Here is a 19,629-nt window from a genome sequence, read left to right on the forward strand (position 1 = left end):
CAATACTACATAAAAATCATCAAGGATAAATAATTTAATATCCCACTTTGTACTCTTCACGGTAAACCATAGGCTCTGAAATACTCGTAGATTTTTTATTGAAAATACATCGAAGAGAAGCCATGATATTTTGATCGTGATAAAAGGTCACCTTCCTAGGACCGCCCCCTGTTTAATAATTCATGAGATTACGTCATATTTACTGGGCATTGCCACGTGTTTTTACCGACCCCATCAAAACACTGGTATGAATGACGTGTTTCTGATTTATAAATTCAAGAGCAGTTGTTCTGGTCCAACGATTTTACATAAAATGTCTATGTCTATACGTTAACTTTCAATTTCAATAGTCTAGAAAGTATGACAAAGTATGACAAAGCAGTAATTCCCGGTTTAACGCTCAAATATGCAAATCAGCCTTTTTCTCGTCTTCTATTTTTGGTGAATTCTTGGGTTTTAAATTAAAATAGCTGATAGACGCTTTGGCCATTTGCCTCGAAATTTTCACACATTATTGACAAGGTGTTCCCCCTTCAAAATGCGTCCGGACAGTTTATTACGGCGAGTGGAACAAAAATAACAAGTCCGCGATTAACATGGATATATAAATTATGCAAAAATAGAAAAAAGTGAACTTTGAGGTCATGCTGTGCGACTTTGAAAGCCGTTAGAGAGATGAGTGGACGCATTTGAATTAGTAGTATACCAAGGTATCCAGTGATGTAATTTTACCCACAAACGGACTTGAAGTTTTTAAGCTAATTTTTTTTAAACCACTTTTGCCCAAAAAAGCATATTTTTTACCCAAAATCAAAAACGCATTCTGGATATTTAAAATAAAGACAAGTTTTACAAAGTTTGTATAATAAGCTTTCAGAAAATATATAACATGTTGGATATATAATACCATCTTCATTGTCTAATTACTCAATTAAAAAGCAAGCCAAATAAACTGCATCTCTACCTTAAATGTGCCTTGTGATATTACAAGATAATTAATTATTCAAAAAATAGTTGGCATGATTACCAATCCAGTTAAAGTGAATATGTGAATAAAATTAACTAATCATTTTACTTAAGGTTCAACTAAATTAACAATGCATATTTATCAACTTTGCCTTACTATACACTATAGCACAAAGCATGTGTGAATCAACAAAATATCATTTCATGTGTTACATACCTGTGCTATCAGAAGTTCGAACAACTGATACTGACTTCACGCATCTACTGTTGGAAATTTCACTTCCCCAAGTACTGTGAAGTTCTTTTCTCTCCCACAGACCACATGTCCCGCCAATACCGACTACATTTCCTTCACTTGTCACTGTTATGTCTGAAACAACACCATCATCATCCACCTTTGTCCAGCTGCCTTCAACGCCTGGTCGTGTCCATAGTTTTCCACTCATACCAACTCCAAGAATTTCACCTGATGTCAACTGAGAAATGGATTTAACACAGCAGCTATTTGCAACTGGTCCAGACCATTTACCTTCAATACCAGGTCGAGTCCATAAATTATTTCCAGTGCCAATCCCAATCAGCGAACCATCATTTAGGTATGTAATATCAGTTACACAACAGCTGTTTGCAATGGGTCCACTCCATTTACCATCTTTACCAGGTCTAGTCCAGAGTTGCTGATCTGTTCCAATACCAACAATTGTACCATCAGGAAAAGTTGTCATGGATGTTATACAGCAACTATCTGCTATTGGTCCCTCCCATGGAGCACTGATATCCTTACGACTCCATAAGTTATTACCAGTTCCAATACCATAGAAGCCATGTTGTGTTTCATCAGATGAAGTATCTGAGCTGGATGGAATTTTTCCACCTGTAAAGTGAATGCAGTAACATCTGATGTAGTTTAATTTGTGATATATAAAATTCAGGTTTGTTTCATTTTTCGTCTCCCATATATAGACGTTGCTTGGCCAACACTTGAGATTACTGTGTGTGCATCACCAGACGTGGATCGTAGTAACATATTATCAAACTGACTGGAATTTTGCAAACAACTGGAAATAGTTGTTACTCGTAACATTTCATAAATACTAAAACTGTATTTGGTTTTATGTAGCGATGCCATTACATACGTATAATTTACATTCTTCACGAGACTGTTCATTATGAACTGACTGAATGGTTTCGCAGTTGGTCAGAGAAGTTCGACCTAATTTGTTTAAATTGTTGTCTAAATGTTGTCTGACCAAGAAAATGTATTTTGATGCTTTAAAATGTCATCAGTGTGTAGACAAATACTTCAAAATTGTCTTCATATAAAAAAAAATGTAAACCACGTATGCCCACGATTCTGTAGATAGCTGTTTTACCATGTTTGGACTTCATAGTAAACAACTCACAGTGTTATACATTGAAAGATATAAATACTTGTTTAACATGCGTTTGAGTTAGTTTTATAATTTGTCCGCACCAAATGTTTATATATGTGAACTAGGTGAAAGAAGACGTGATTTGCAAATGATATTTTCAGTGAAGTTGACACATGTTTGTGGTGAGCAGTATCATGAATTGTTGTCAGCCAAAGAAATTGTGGTCATAATTATAATATTGTATGGCGTAGAGTGGACGGTGCAAGATGTAGTATGCGCTGTCACGTTGTCCCTGTGTTCAGATATTAATATTTGGAATTGATGTTAACCCAATACACTGTGCAATGAGTGCCGAGAAAATGTGCACATGCCCGCACTAGGCTACTGAGTACATATACATACTAAGTCCCCAGTAGCCGCTTTGCCATATTTTATTCTTGTAAAAAAACATCCTAAACATCACACTTAATAACCATTCTTGTCCGATTGGTGTCTACTTCGGATGGCTCAAGGTCTTTCAAAGATTTTTACCAAAGTGGCCAGGACAGTGGCAGTGCAGTAAACGACAATTTGTTATACATAGTAGTTTCGGTGACATCATCTATGTTTTATACCATGTAACACATTTAGTGGGTAATATACTATTTAATATTCATTTTTATTCAATGGCGTCTGACTGAGTCCCAACCAATTACAGCATGTGTAACAACATACTTTTAGGACAAAAGAGTTTTAATTTTGTCATCATCGATTTTGGATATTTCACGAATTTCAACTCTGATCGTTTGACAATCGTTTATGTGTATCAACACTAATGTGTCTATCAGTTAAAAAATATGAGCTTTTTTACCTGCATATAAACAAACAAAACTCTAAACTAATTGATGCCCGCAAATTACACTACAAATCCAAACAGGTGTCACTTGTCCAGTAGTAACTCAAGCAATGCAATAATATATATATATTACCTCTCACTACTCATAATGGTATAAATATTATTGCAATTTATAAAAACAAAAATCATGAACGTTTTATGGCGACCCACTTGCACCATTCAAATTTGAGTTCTGCACTTCGTACTGTATGTTGGCACACCATGTTATATGATGAACTCCACTGAGATGTTGCTTCATCTTAGCATTGAATTAAATAGACACATAGATGTCATTGCTCTTATTTAACATAAAACTACTGCACATAATAGAGGAGGTAGAACACGCATTTGGGCTAATTTTCAGTTCCATGTACTACGATTACAATTACAATTCCCTAAGCCAATAATCTTTTGAACTTCTTCAAATACGGGTTTTGTATATTGTGGGAAGGTGTGTTAGAAAAATCCATGAATTGAACCTACACAATGAAATTGTGCGTTGAATGGTTGGATATGGTGTGTTGAGTCAGATACACTACTGCCTCGTGTGTAAGATTAAAGATGCAGATGACGGTGGCAGCGATAATTTTGGAGTTAAATATCCCACAATTCGTTAGATTGGTTTTCAAAACTATATAATGTCATACAAATGTTCGCGCCTAACTAATATTTTTTAAAATCGCCAGAAACGTGAACCACGTTCGTCTGAAATTTGGTGTGTGGCTCGTGGTTTGGTCGACATTGAATTTAAGTACCTAACTCGGAAGTGCTCACATTTTTGAGATTCTCGTCGATCTGATGTCTCAGCAACATAAACATGTGCACTGATAGGCATATACACATTAATCACACGCATGTATAAATGCGCAGTCAACACACTGAGTTGAAAGCAAACGAAGGCTGAAAGTTGATACAAGATTTATGAGAACTCTTGTTTGTGTTCGTTTGTATTTTTAATGTGCCTTTATTTTTACACCATAAACACTGCAGTATCGGAATAGTTGCATTTTTCTGTTGATTCAGAGCCGATTGAACGTAATGCGTAAACATTAAATCGCCTGATAATGTATATCTATGTTGTAATGTAAATATGGGCAATGGTATGATATAATATAATAATAATTGCCATCTTACCTGAAATGACTCCAGATATAGCAGTATCTAACGTTGTTTGATCTGGTACAGAGTTCTTTAACCAACAACCATTACTGTCAGTACGAAATGACCAAGCCTGGCAACCATTGGTCTGAATACATGCACAATAGCATTCTTCCGCACTATCTACCAAATTTGAATTACCATCATTCATGTCACCTCCAGGCCGGTCTTTACCAACATCAATACGATGTGATGATTTTGATGTATCTGATATATAACAGGGAAATGGAAAAATGGTGAATGTTTCTGATGCAAGATCTTACGTTATTCGCAAATGACCGTGAGCATCTTGTTGAGAGTGAGAGAACCACACGACTCAACACAAACCAAAAACTAATGTTCTATTTTCTACAACCATCCCGTTTCCTACGATGGTTATATAGGTAAGGGTACAATGGACGCAATGACTGTAATGAATAGAACGGCATTGAGTGGGGAGGCAAAACAAGGGCCTTCAGTGGCAATTTTTGAATCAATTATTTTACTCATTTTCAGGTTGATTAATTAGGATCATTCATATCATCACTGGATAGCAGAAAATGTTTTATGACTGTATAGAGGAGAACAATGTGTTCATGTATGAAACCACATATTACCAGTTCCAACACCATAGAAGCCTTGCTGTTTTTCATCAGATGAAGTATCTGAGCTGGATGGAATTTCTTCACCTGTAAAGATAACCCAATATTTTATCAAAAAGAATGTTCTCAAAAATTGAATTCGTTATTAAATGTTTTTATGACTGTATTGTGTAGAACAATGTGTTACATTATTCACTTGGTATTTAATTGTCGGCAACATTGAAGTGTTCATATATACATTTATATTTGGTACAATCTCTAACGTCGTTGTGCCTTGTGACATTACATTTAACATCATAAACACAGCCGTATTGAAACAATTGCATTTATTATCAAATTAAACGTCAAAATTTCATATTGATTAAGAGATGATGTAATGTAATGATGAATGTATGATGTAATGCAAATATGGGTAATGGTATGATATAATTGACTAATAATTGTTATCTTGTTAATAATTGCGTGTAGAACACTATTATATTAATAACTTTCGTTTAAGTGTAGGCGACATTAAAGTATTCGCGTATGAAATTACATATTACCAGTTCCAACACCATAGAAATCCTGCTGTTTTTCATCAGATGCAGTATCTGATCTAGATGGAATTTTTCCACCTGCAAGTATAAAACAATATTGTATTAAAACGAATGTTCTGGCAAATTGAATTAGATATTAAATGAAATGGGCGTTCTGAAAAGTAACAGAAAATGTTTTTATGGCAGTATTGTGTAGAACTCTGTGTTCAATTATTCTCTCATTGGTTAATTGTTTGCAACATTAAAGTATTCATGTATACATTCACATATGCCACAATTTCGTATGTTAAATGTGCCTTGTGATATTACAGGATAATTAATTATTCAAAGAATAGTTGGAACAATTACCAATCCAGTTAAAATGAGCATGTGGATAAAATCAACTTATCATTTAACTTGGGTTTCAACTAAATCAACAATGCATATTTATCAACTGTGCCTTACTATACACTATAGCACAAAGCATGTATGAATCAACAAAATATCATTTCATGTGTTACATACCTGTGCTATCAGAAGTTCGAACAACTGATACTGACTTCACGCATCTACTGTTGGAAATTTCACTTCCCCAAGTACTGTGAAGTTCTTTTCTCTCCCACAGACCACATGTCCCGCCAATACCGACTACATTTCCTTCACTTGTCACTGTTATGTCTGAAACAACACCATCATCATCCACCTTTGTCCAGCTGCCTTCAACGCCTGGTCGTGTCCATAGTTTTCCACCCATACCAACTCCAAGAATTTCACCTGATGTCAACTGAGAAATGGATTTAACACAGCAGCTATTTGCAACTGGTCCAGACCATTTACCTTCAATACCAGGTCGAGTCCATAAATTATTTCCAGTGCCAATCCCAATCAGCGAACCATCATTTAGGTATGTAATATCTGTTACACAACAGCTGTTTGCAATGGGTCCACTCCATTTACCATCTTTACCAGGTCTAGTCCAGAGTTGCTGATCTGTTCCAATACCAACAATTGTACCATCAGGAAAAGTTGTCATGGATGTTATACAGCAACTATCTGCTATTGGTCCCTCCCATAAAGCACTGATATCCTTGCGACTCCATAAGTTATTACCAGTTCCAACACCATAGAAGCCATGTTGTTTTTCATCAGATGCAGTATCTGAGCTGGATGGAACTTTTCCACCTGCTAGTATAACACAATATTGTATTAAAACAAAGGTTCTGGAAAATTGAATTGGTTATTAAATGAAATGGGCGTACTGCAAAGTAGCAGAAAATGTTTTTATGGCAGTATTGTGTAGCAAACTGCATTCCATTATTAATTCGTTGTTTAATTGTTTGCAACATTAAAGTATTCATGTATACATTCACATGAGCCACACTTTCTTATGTTAAATGTGCCTTGTGATATTACAAGATAATTAATTATTCAAAAAATAGTTGGCATGATTACCAATCCAGTTAAAGTGAATATGTGAATAAAATTAACTAATCATTTTACTTAAGGTTCAACTAAATCAACAATGCATATTTATCAATTTTGCCTTACTATACACTATAGCACAAAGCATGTATGAATCAACACAATATCATTTCATGTGTTACATACCTGTGCTATCAGAAGTTCGAACAACTGATACTGACTTCACGCATCTACTGTTGGAAATTTCACTTCCCCAAGTACTGTGAAGTTCTTTTCTCTCCCACAGACCACATGTCCCGCCAATACCGACTACATTTCCTTCACTTGTCACTGTTATGTCTGAAACAACACCATCATCATCCACCTTTGTCCAGCTGCCTTCAACGCCTGGTCGTGTCCATAGTTTTCCACTCATACCAACTCCAAGAATTTCACCTGATGTCAACTGAGAAATGGATTTAACACAGCAGCTATTTGCAACTGGTCCAGACCATTTACCTTCAATACCAGGTCGAGTCCATAAATTATTTCCAGTGCCAATCCCAATCAGCGAACCATCATTTAGGTATGTAATATCTGTTACACAACAGCTGTTTGCAATGGGTCCACTCCATTTACCATCTTTACCAGGTCTAGTCCAGAGTTGCTGATCTGTTCCAATACCAACAATTGTACCATCAGGAAAAGTTGTCATGGATGTTATACAGCAACTATCTGTTATTGGTCCCTCCCATAAAGCATTGATATCCTTGCGACTCCATAAGTTATTACCAGTTCCAACACCATAGAAGCCATGTTGTTTTTCATCAGATGCAGTATCTGAGCTGGGTGAAACTTTTCCATCTGCTAGTATAACACAATATTGTATTAAAACGAAGGTTCTGGAAAATTGAATTGGTTATTAAATGAAATGGGCGTACTGCAAAGTAGCAGAACATGTTTTTATGGCAGTATTGTGTAGCAAACTGCATTCCATTATTAATTCGTTGTTTAATTGTTTGCAACATTAAAGTATTCATGTATACAGTCACATATGCCACAATTTCTTATGTTAAATGTGCCTTGTGATATTACAAGATAATTAATTATTCAAAAAATAGTTGGCATGATTACCAATCCAGTTAAAGTGAATATGTGAATACAATTAACTAATCATTTTACTTAAGCTTCAACTAAATCAACAATGCGTATTTATCAATTTTGCCCTACTATACACTATAGCACAAAGCATGTGTGAATCAACAAAATATCATTTCATGTGTTACATACCTGTGCTATCAGAAGTTCGAACAACTGATACTGACTTCACGCATCTACTGTTGGAAATTTCACTTCCCCAAGTACTGTGAAGTTCTTTTCTCTCCCACAGACCACATGTCCCGCCAATACCGACTACATTTCCTTCACTTGTCACTGTTATGTCTGAAACAACACCATCATCATCCACCTTTGTCCAGCTGCCTTCAACGCCTGGTCGTGTCCATAGTTTTCCACTCATACCAACTCCAAGAATTTCACCTGATGTCAACTGAGAAATGGATTTAACGCAGCAGCTATTTGCAACTGGTCCAGACCATTTACCTTCAATACCAGGTCGAGTCCATAAATTATTTCCAGTGCCAATCCCAATCAGTGAACCATCATTTAGGTATGTAATATCAGTTACACAACAGCTGTTTGCAATGGGTCCACTCCATTTACCATCTTTACCAGGTCTAGTCCAGAGTTGCTGATCTGTTCCAATACCAACAATTGTACCATCAGGAAAAGTTGTCATGGATGTTATACAGCAACTATCTGCTATTGGTCCCTCCCATGGAGCACTGATATCCTTACGACTCCATAAGTTATTACCAGTTCCAATACCATAGAAGCCATGTTGTGTTTCATCAGATGAAATATCTGAGCTGGATGGAACTTTTCCACCTGCTAGTATAACACAATATTGTATTAAAACGAAGGTTCTGGAAAATTGAATTGGTTATTAAATGAAATGGGCGTACTGCAAAGTAGCAGAAAATGTTTTATGGCAGTATTGTGTAGCACACTGTATTCCATTATTAACTCGTTGTTTAATTGTTTGCAACATTAAAGTATTCATGTATACATTCACATATGTCACACTTTCTTATGTTAAATGTGCCTTGTGATATTACAAGATAATTAATTATTCAAAAAATAGTTGGCATGATTACCAATCCAGTTAAAGTGAATATGTGAATAAAATTAACTAATCATTTTACTTAAAGTTCAACTAAATCAACAATGCATAATTATCAACTTTGCCTTACTATACACTATAGCACAAAGCATGTGTGAATCAACAAAATATCATTTCATGTGTTACATACCTGTGCTATCAGAAGTTCGAACAACTGATACTGACTTCACGCATCTGCTGTTGTCAATTTCACTTCCCCAAGTACTGTGAAGTTCTTTTCTCTCCCACAGACCACATGTCCCGCCAATACCGACTACATTTCCTTCACTTGTCACTGTTATGTCTGAAACAACACCATCATCATCCACCTTTGTCCAGCTGCCTTCAACGCCTGGTCGTGTCCATAGTTTTCCACTCATACCAACTCCAAGAATTTCACCTGATGTCAACTGAGAAATGGATTTAACACAGCAGCTATTTGCAACTGGTCCAGACCATTTACCTTCAATACCAGGTCGAGTCCATAAATTATTTCCAGTGCCAATCCCAATCAGCGAACCATCATTTAGGTATGTAATATCAGTTACACAACAGCTGTTTGCAATGGGTCCACTCCATTTACCATCTTTACCAGGTCTAGTCCAGAGTTGCTGATCTGTTCCAATACCAACAATTGTACCATCAGGAAAAGTTGTCATGGATGTTATACAGCAACTATCTGTTATTGGTCCCTCCCATAAAGCATTGATATCCTTGCGACTCCATAAGTTATTACCAGTTCCAACACCATAGAAGCCATGTTGTTTTTCATCAGATGCAGTATCTGAGCTGGGTGAAACTTTTCCATCTGCTAGTATAACACAATATTGTATTAAAACGAAGGTTCTGGAAAATTGAATTGGTTATTAAATGAAATGGGCGTACTGCAAAGTAGCAGAAAATGTTTTATGGCAGTATTGTGTAGCACACTGTATTCCATTATTAACTCGTTGTTTAATTGTTTGCAACATTAAAGTATTCATGTATATATTCACATATGCCACAATTTCGTATGTTAAATGTGCCTTGTGATATTACAGGATAATTAATTATTCAAAAAATAGTTGGAACAATTACCAATCCAGTTAAAAAGAGCATGTGGATAAAATCAACTGACCGTTTAACTTGGGTTTCAACTAAATTAACAATGCATATTTATCAATTTTGCCTTACTATACACTATAGCACAAAGCATGTATGAATCAACAAAATATCATTTCATGTGTTACATACCTGTGCTATCAGAAGTTCGAACAACTGATACTGACTTCACGCATCTACTGTTGGAAATTTCACTTCCCCAAGTACTGTGAAGTTCTTTTCTCTCCCACAGACCACATGTCCCGCCAATACCGACTACATTTCCTTCACTTGTCACTGTTATGTCTGAAACAACACCATCATCATCCACCTTTGTCCAGCTGCCTTCAACGCCTGGTCGTGTCCATAGTTTTCCACCCATACCAACTCCAAGAATTTCACCTGATGTCAACTGAGAAATGGATTTAACACAGCAGCTATTTGCAACTGGTCCAGACCATTTACCTTCAATACCAGGTCGAGTCCATAAATTATTTCCAGTGCCAATCCCAATCAGCGAACCATCATTTAGGTATGTAATATCAGTTACACAACAGCTGTTTGCAATGGGTCCACTCCATTTACCATCTTTACCAGGTCTAGTCCAGAGTTGCTGATCTGTTCCAATACCAACAATTGTACCATCAGGAAAAGTTGTCATGGATGTTATACAGCAACTATCTGCTATTGGTCCCTCCCATGAAGCACTGATATCCTTGCGACTCCATAAGTTATTACCAGTTCCAACACCATAGAAGCCATGTTGTTTTTCATCAGATGCAGTATCTGAGCTGGATGGAACTTTTCCACCTGCTAGTATAACACAATATTGTATTAAAACGAAGGTTCTGGAAAATTGAATTGGTTATTAAATGAAATGGGCGTACTGCAAAGTAGCAGAACATGTTTTTATGGCAGTATTGTGTAGCAAACTGCATTCCATTATTAATTCGTTGTTTAATTGTTTGCAACATTAAAGTATTCATGTATACATTCACATATGTCACACTTTCTTATGTTAAATGTGCCTTGTGATATTACAAGATAATTAATTATTCAAAAAATAGTTGGCATGATTACCAATCCAGTTAAAGTGAATATGTGAATAAAATTAACTAATCATTTTACTTAAAGTTCAACTAAATCAACAATGCATAATTATCAACTTTGCCTTACTATACACTATAGCACAAAGCATGTGTGAATCAACAAAATATCATTTCATGTGTTACATACCTGTGCTATCAGAAGTTCGAACAACTGATACTGACTTCACGCATCTGCTGTTGTCAATTTCACTTCCCCAAGTACTGTGAAGTTCTTTTCTCTCCCACAGACCACATGTCCCGCCAATACCGACTACATTTCCTTCACTTGTCACTGTTATGTCTGAAACAACACCATCATCATCCACCTTTGTCCAGCTGCCTTCAACGCCTGGTCGTGTCCATAGTTTTCCACTCATACCAACTCCAAGAATTTCACCTGATGTCAACTGAGAAATGGATTTAACACAGCAGCTATTTGCAACTGGTCCAGACCATTTACCTTCAATACCAGGTCGAGTCCATAAATTATTTCCAGTGCCAATCCCAATCAGCGAACCATCATTTAGGTATGTAATATCAGTTACACAACAGCTGTTTGCAATGGGTCCACTCCATTTACCATCTTTACCAGGTCTAGTCCAGAGTTGCTGATCTGTTCCAATACCAACAATTGTACCGTCAGGAAAAGTTGTCATGGATGTTATACAGCAACTATCTGCTATTGGTCCCTCCCATAAAGCACTGATATCCTTGCGACTCCATAAGCTATTACCAGTTCCAACACCATAGAAGCCATGTTGTTTTTCATCAGATGCAGTATCTGAGCTGGATGGAACTTTTCCACCTGCTAGTATAACACAATATTGTATTAAAACGAAGGTTCTGGAAAATTGAATTGGTTATTAAATGAAATGGGCGTACTGCAAAGTAGCAGAACATGTTTTTATGGCAGTATTGTGTAGCAAACTGCATTCCATTATTAATTCGTTGTTTAATTGTTTGCAACATTAAAGTATTCATGTATACATTCACATATGTCACACTTTCTTATGTTAAATGTGCCTTGTGATATTACAAGATAATTAATTATTCAAAAAATAGTTGGCATGATTACCAATCCAGTTAAAGTGAATATGTGAATAAAATTAACTAATCATTTTACTTAAAGTTCAACTAAATCAACAATGCATAATTATCAACTTTGCCTTACTATACACTATAGCACAAAGCATGTGTGAATCAACAAAATATCATTTCATGTGTTACATACCTGTGCTATCAGAAGTTCGAACAACTGATACTGACTTCACGCATCTGCTGTTGTCAATTTCACTTCCCCAAGTACTGTGAAGTTCTTTTCTCTCCCACAGACCACATGTCCCGCCAATACCGACTACATTTCCTTCACTTGTCACTGTTATGTCTGAAACAACACCATCATCATCCACCTTTGTCCAGCTGCCTTCAACGCCTGGTCGTGTCCATAGTTTTCCACCCATACCAACTCCAAGAATTTCACCTGATGTCAACTGAGAAATGGATTTAACACAGCAGCTATTTGCAACTGGTCCAGACCATTTACCTTCAATACCAGGTCGAGTCCATAAATTATTTCCAGTGCCAATCCCAATCAGCGAACCATCATTTAGGTATGTAATATCTGTTACACAACAGCTGTTTGCAATGGGTCCACTCCATTTACCATCTTTACCAGGTCTAGTCCAGAGTTGCTGATCTGTTCCAATACCAACAATTGTACCATCAGGAAAAGTTGTCATGGATGTTATACAGCAACTATCTGCTATTGGTCCCTCCCATAAAGCACTGATATCCTTGCGACTCCATAAGTTATTACCAGTTCCAACACCATAGAAGCCATGTTGTTTTTCATCAGATGCAGTATCTGAGCTGGATGGAACTTTTCCACCTGCTAGTATAACACAATATTGTATTAAAACAAAGGTTCTGGAAAATTGAATTGGTTATTAAATGAAATGGGCGTACTGCAAAGTAGCAGAAAATGTTTTTATGGCAGTATTGTGTAGCAAACTGCATTCCATTATTAATTCGTTGTTTAATTGTTTGCAACATTAAAGTATTCATGTATACATTCACATGAGCCACACTTTCTTATGTTAAATGTGCCTTGTGATATTACAAGATAATTAATTATTCAAAAAATAGTTGGCATGATTACCAATCCAGTTAAAGTGAATATGTGAATAAAATTAACTAATCATTTTACTTAAGGTTCAACTAAATCAACAATGCATATTTATCAATTTTGCCTTACTATACACTATAGCACAAAGCATGTATGAATCAACACAATATCATTTCATGTGTTACATACCTGTGCTATCAGAAGTTCGAACAACTGATACTGACTTCACGCATCTACTGTTGGAAATTTCACTTCCCCAAGTACTGTGAAGTTCTTTTCTCTCCCACAGACCACATGTCCCGCCAATACCGACTACATTTCCTTCACTTGTCACTGTTATGTCTGAAACAACACCATCATCATCCACCTTTGTCCAGCTGCCTTCAACGCCTGGTCGTGTCCATAGTTTTCCACTCATACCAACTCCAAGAATTTCACCTGATGTCAACTGAGAAATGGATTTAACACAGCAGCTATTTGCAACTGGTCCAGACCATTTACCTTCAATACCAGGTCGAGTCCATAAATTATTTCCAGTGCCAATCCCAATCAGCGAACCATCATTTAGGTATGTAATATCTGTTACACAACAGCTGTTTGCAATGGGTCCACTCCATTTACCATCTTTACCAGGTCTAGTCCAGAGTTGCTGATCTGTTCCAATACCAACAATTGTACCATCAGGAAAAGTTGTCATGGATGTTATACAGCAACTATCTGTTATTGGTCCCTCCCATAAAGCATTGATATCCTTGCGACTCCATAAGTTATTACCAGTTCCAACACCATAGAAGCCATGTTGTTTTTCATCAGATGCAGTATCTGAGCTGGGTGAAACTTTTCCATCTGCTAGTATAACACAATATTGTATTAAAACGAAGGTTCTGGAAAATTGAATTGGTTATTAAATGAAATGGGCGTACTGCAAAGTAGCAGAAAATGTTTTATGGCAGTATTGTGTAGCACACTGTATTCCATTATTAACTCGTTGTTTAATTGTTTGCAACATTAAAGTATTCATGTATACATTCACATATGTCACACTTTCTTATGTTAAATGTGCCTTGTGATATTACAAGATAATTAATTATTCAAAAAATAGTTGGCATGATTACCAATCCAGTTAAAGTGAATATGTGAATAAAATTAACTAATCATTTTACTTAAGGTTCAACTAAATCAACAATGCATATTTATCAATTTTGCCTTACTATACACTATAGCACAAAGCATGTGTGAATCAACAAAATATCATTTCATGTGTTACATACCTGTGCTATCAGAAGTTCGAACAACTGATACTGACTTCACGCATCTGCTGTTGTCAATTTCACTTCCCCAAGTACTGTGAAGTTCTTTTCTCTCCCACAGACCACATGTCCCGCCAATACCGACTACATTTCCTTCACTTGTCACTGTTATGTCTGAAACAACACCATCATCATCCACCTTTGTCCAGCTGCCTTCAACGCCTGGTCGTGTCCATAGTTTTCCACTCATACCAACTCCAAGAATTTCACCTGATGTCAACTGAGAAATGGATTTAACACAGCAGCTATTTGCAACTGGTCCAGACCATTTACCTTCAATACCAGGTCGAGTCCATAAATTATTTCCAGTGCCAATCCCAATCAGCGAACCATCATTTAGGTATGTAATATCAGTTACACAACAGCTGTTTGCAATGGGTCCACTCCATTTACCATCTTTACCAGGTCTAGTCCAGAGTTGCTGATCTGTTCCAATACCAACAATTGTACCATCAGGAAAAGTTGTCATGGATGTTATACAGCAACTATCTGCTATTGGTCCCTCCCATGAAGCACTGATATCCTTGCGACTCCATAAGTTATTACCAGTTCCAACACCATAGAAGCCATGTTGTTTTTCATCAAATGCAGTATCAGAGCTGGATGGAACTTTTCCACCTGCTAGTATAACACAATATTGTATTAAAACGAAGGTTCTGGAAAATTGAATTGGTTATTAAATGAAATGGGCGTACTGCAAAGTAGCAGAACATGTTTTTATGGCAGTATTGTGTAGCAAACTGCATTCCATTATTAATTCGTTGTTTAATTGTTTGCAACATTAAAGTATTCATGTATACAGTCACATATGCCACAATTTCTTATGTTAAATGTGCCTTGTGATATTACAAGATAATTAATTATTCAAAAAATAGTTGGCATGATTACCAATCCAGTTAAAGTGAATATGTGAATACAATTAACTAATCATTTTACTTAAGCTTCAACTAAATCAACAATGCGTATTTATCAATTTTGCCCTACTATACACTATAGCACAAAGCATGTGTGAATCAACAAAATATCATTTCATGTGTTACATACCTGTGCTATCAGAAGTTCGAACAACTGATACTGACTTCACGCATCTACTGTTGGAAATTTCACTTCCCCAAGTACTGTGAAGTTCTTTTCTCTCCCACAGACCACATGTCCCGCCAATACCGACTACATTTCCTTCACTTGTCACTGTTATGTCTGAAACAACACCATCATCATCCACCTTTGTCCAGCTGCCTTCAACGCCTGGTCGTGTCCATAGTTTTCCACTCATACCAACTCCAAGAATTTCACCTGATGTCAACTGAGAAATGGATTTAACGCAGCAGCTATTTGCAACTGGTCCAGACCATTTACCTTCAATACCAGGTCGAGTCCATAAATTATTTCCAGTGCCAATCCCAATCAGTGAACCATCATTTAGGTATGTAATATCAGTTACACAACAGCTGTTTGCAATGGGTCCACTCCATTTACCATCTTTACCAGGTCTAGTCCAGAGTTGCTGATCTGTTCCAATACCAACAATTGTACCATCAGGAAAAGTTGTCATGGATGTTATACAGCAACTATCTGCTATTGGTCCCTCCCATGGAGCACTGATATCCTTACGACTCCATAAGTTATTACCAGTTCCAATACCATAGAAGCCATGTTGTGTTTCATCAGATGAAATATCTGAGCTGGATGGAACTTTTCCACCTGCTAGTATAACACAATATTGTATTAAAACGAAGGTTCTGGAAAATTGAATTGGTTATTAAATGAAATGGGCGTACTGCAAAGTAGCAGAAAATGTTTTATGGCAGTATTGTGTAGCACACTGTATTCCATTATTAACTCGTTGTTTAATTGTTTGCAACATTAAAGTATTCATGTATACATTCACATATGTCACACTTTCTTATGTTAAATGTGCCTTGTGATATTACAAGATAATTAATTATTCAAAAAATAGTTGGCATGATTACCAATCCAGTTAAAGTGAATATGTGAATAAAATTAACTAATCATTTTACTTAAAGTTCAACTAAATCAACAATGCATAATTATCAACTTTGCCTTACTATACACTATAGCACAAAGCATGTGTGAATCAACAAAATATCATTTCATGTGTTACATACCTGTGCTATCAGAAGTTCGAACAACTGATACTGACTTCACGCATCTGCTGTTGTCAATTTCACTTCCCCAAGTACTGTGAAGTTCTTTTCTCTCCCACAGACCACATGTCCCGCCAATACCGACTACATTTCCTTCACTTGTCACTGTTATGTCTGAAACAACACCATCATCATCCACCTTTGTCCAGCTGCCTTCAACGCCTGGTCGTGTCCATAGTTTTCCACTCATACCAACTCCAAGAATTTCACCTGATGTCAACTGAGAAATGGATTTAACACAGCAGCTATTTGCAACTGGTCCAGACCATTTACCTTCAATACCAGGTCGAGTCCATAAATTATTTCCAGTGCCAATCCCAATCAGCGAACCATCATTTAGGTATGTAATATCAGTTACACAACAGCTGTTTGCAATGGGTCCACTCCATTTACCATCTTTACCAGGTCTAGTCCAGAGTTGCTGATCTGTTCCAATACCAACAATTGTACCATCAGGAAAAGTTGTCATGGATGTTATACAGCAACTATCTGTTATTGGTCCCTCCCATAAAGCATTGATATCCTTGCGACTCCATAAGTTATTACCAGTTCCAACACCATAGAAGCCATGTTGTTTTTCATCAGATGCAGTATCTGAGCTGGGTGAAACTTTTCCATCTGCTAGTATAACACAATATTGTATTAAAACGAAGGTTCTGGAAAATTGAATTGGTTATTAAATGAAATGGGCGTACTGCAAAGTAGCAGAAAATGTTTTATGGCAGTATTGTGTAGCACACTGTATTCCATTATTAACTCGTTGTTTAATTGTTTGCAACATTAAAGTATTCATGTATATATTCACATATGCCACAATTTCGTATGTTAAATGTGCCTTGTGATATTACAGGATAATTAATTATTCAAAAAATAGTTGGAACAATTACCAATCCAGTTAAAAAGAGCATGTGGATAAAATCAACTGACCGTTTAACTTGGGTTTCAACTAAATTAACAATGCATATTTATCAATTTTGCCTTACTATACACTATAGCACAAAGCATGTATGAATCAACAAAATATCATTTCATGTGTTACATACCTGTGCTATCAGAAGTTCGAACAACTGATACTGACTTCACGCATCTACTGTTGGAAATTTCACTTCCCCAAGTACTGTGAAGTTCTTTTCTCTCCCACAGACCACATGTCCCGCCAATACCGACTACATTTCCTTCACTTGTCACTGTTATGTCTGAAACAACACCATCATCATCCACCTTTGTCCAGCTGCCTTCAACGCCTGGTCGTGTCCATAGTTTTCCACCCATACCAACTCCAAGAATTTCACCTGATGTCAACTGAGAAATGGATTTAACACAGCAGCTATTTGCAACTGGTCCAGACCATTTACCTTCAATACCAGGTCGAGTCCATAAATTATTTCCAGTGCCAATCCCAATCAGCGAACCATCATTTAGGTATGTAATATCAGTTACACAACAGCTGTTTGCAATGGGTCCACTCCATTTACCATCTTTACCAGGTCTAGTCCAGAGTTGCTGATCTGTTCCAATACCAACAATTGTACCATCAGGAAAAGTTGTCATGGATGTTATACAGCAACTATCTGCTATTGGTCCCTCCCATAAAGCACTGATATCCTTGCGACTCCATAAGTTATTACCAGTTCCAACACCATAGAAGCCATGTTGTTTTTCATCAGATGCAGTATCTGAGCTGGATGGAACTTTTCCACCTGCTAGTATAACACAATATTGTATTAAAACGAAGGTTCTGGAAAATTGAATTGGTTATTAAATGAAATGGGCGTACTGCAAAGTAGCAGAACATGTTTTTATGGCAGTATTGTGTAGCAAACTGCATTCCATTATTAATTCGTTGTTTAATTGTTTGCAACATTAAAGTATTCATGTATACATTCACATATGTCACACTTTCTTATGTTAAATGTGCCTTGTGATATTACAAGATAATTAATTATTCAAAAAATAGTTGGCATGATTACCAATCCAGTTAAAGTGAATATGTGAATAAAATTAACTAATCATTTTACTTAAAGTTCAACTAAATCAACAATGCATAATTATCAACTTTGCCTTACTATACACTATAGCACAAAGCATGTGTGAATCAACAAAATATCATTTCATGTGTTACATACCTGTGCTATCAGAAGTTCGAACAACTGATACTGACTTCACGCATCTGCTGTTGTCAATTTCACTTCCCCAAGTACTGTGAAGTTCTTTTCTCTCCCACAGACCACATGTCCCGCCAATACCGACTACATTTCCTTCACTTGTCACTGTTATGTCTGAAACAACACCATCATCATCCACCTTTGTCCAGCTGCCTTCAACGCCTGGTCGTGTCCATAGTTTTCCACTCATACCAACTCCAAGAATTTCACCTGATGTCAACTGAGAAATGGATTTAACACAGCAGCTATTTGCAACTGGTCCAGACCATTTACCTTCAATACCAGGTCGAGTCCATAAATTATTTCCAGTGCCAATCCCAATCAGCGAACCATCATTTAGGTATGTAATATCAGTTACACAACAGCTGTTTGCAATGGGTCCACTCCATTTACCATCTTTACCAGGTCTAGTCCAGAGTTGCTGATCTGTTCCAATACCAACAATTGTACCGTCAGGAAAAGTTGTCATGGATGTTATACAGCAACTATCTGCTATTGGTCCCTCCCATAAAGCACTGATATCCTTGCGACTCCATAAGCTATTACCAGTTCCAACACCATAGAAGCCATGTTGTTTTTCATCAGATGCAGTATCTGAGCTGGATGG

General features: G+C 36.7%; 1 protein-coding gene across 1 annotated transcript in view; it reads right to left on the minus strand.

The window, feature by feature from the left end:
• LOC144351800 (uncharacterized) overlaps positions 1 to 19,629 on the minus strand; it is an 84,423-nt gene that overhangs the window by 62,063 nt on the left and 2,731 nt on the right. Inside the window, exons 3-17 of the mRNA XM_085504002.1 lie at positions 18,984 to 19,603; positions 17,907 to 18,548; positions 16,819 to 17,466; positions 15,733 to 16,384; positions 14,654 to 15,291; positions 13,572 to 14,204; positions 12,489 to 13,136; positions 11,406 to 12,053; positions 10,346 to 10,979; positions 9,241 to 9,860; positions 8,165 to 8,806; positions 7,076 to 7,723; positions 6,018 to 6,625; positions 2,263 to 2,267; positions 1,206 to 1,821 (exon numbers count right to left, since the gene is read on the minus strand). Coding sequence (XP_085360128.1) covers positions 1,206 to 1,821; positions 2,263 to 2,267; positions 6,018 to 6,625; positions 7,076 to 7,723; positions 8,165 to 8,806; positions 9,241 to 9,860; positions 10,346 to 10,979; positions 11,406 to 12,053; positions 12,489 to 13,136; positions 13,572 to 14,204; positions 14,654 to 15,291; positions 15,733 to 16,384; positions 16,819 to 17,466; positions 17,907 to 18,548; positions 18,984 to 19,603 — 8,902 coding nt within the window. The remainder of the gene's footprint in view (positions 1 to 1,205; positions 1,822 to 2,262; positions 2,268 to 6,017; positions 6,626 to 7,075; positions 7,724 to 8,164; positions 8,807 to 9,240; positions 9,861 to 10,345; positions 10,980 to 11,405; positions 12,054 to 12,488; positions 13,137 to 13,571; positions 14,205 to 14,653; positions 15,292 to 15,732; positions 16,385 to 16,818; positions 17,467 to 17,906; positions 18,549 to 18,983; positions 19,604 to 19,629) is intronic.

The sequence above is a fragment of the Saccoglossus kowalevskii genome, chromosome 9, assembly GCF_978046115.1.
Source record: "Saccoglossus kowalevskii chromosome 9, keSacKowa6.1, whole genome shotgun sequence".
Lineage (NCBI taxonomy): Eukaryota > Metazoa > Hemichordata > Enteropneusta > Harrimaniidae > Saccoglossus > Saccoglossus kowalevskii.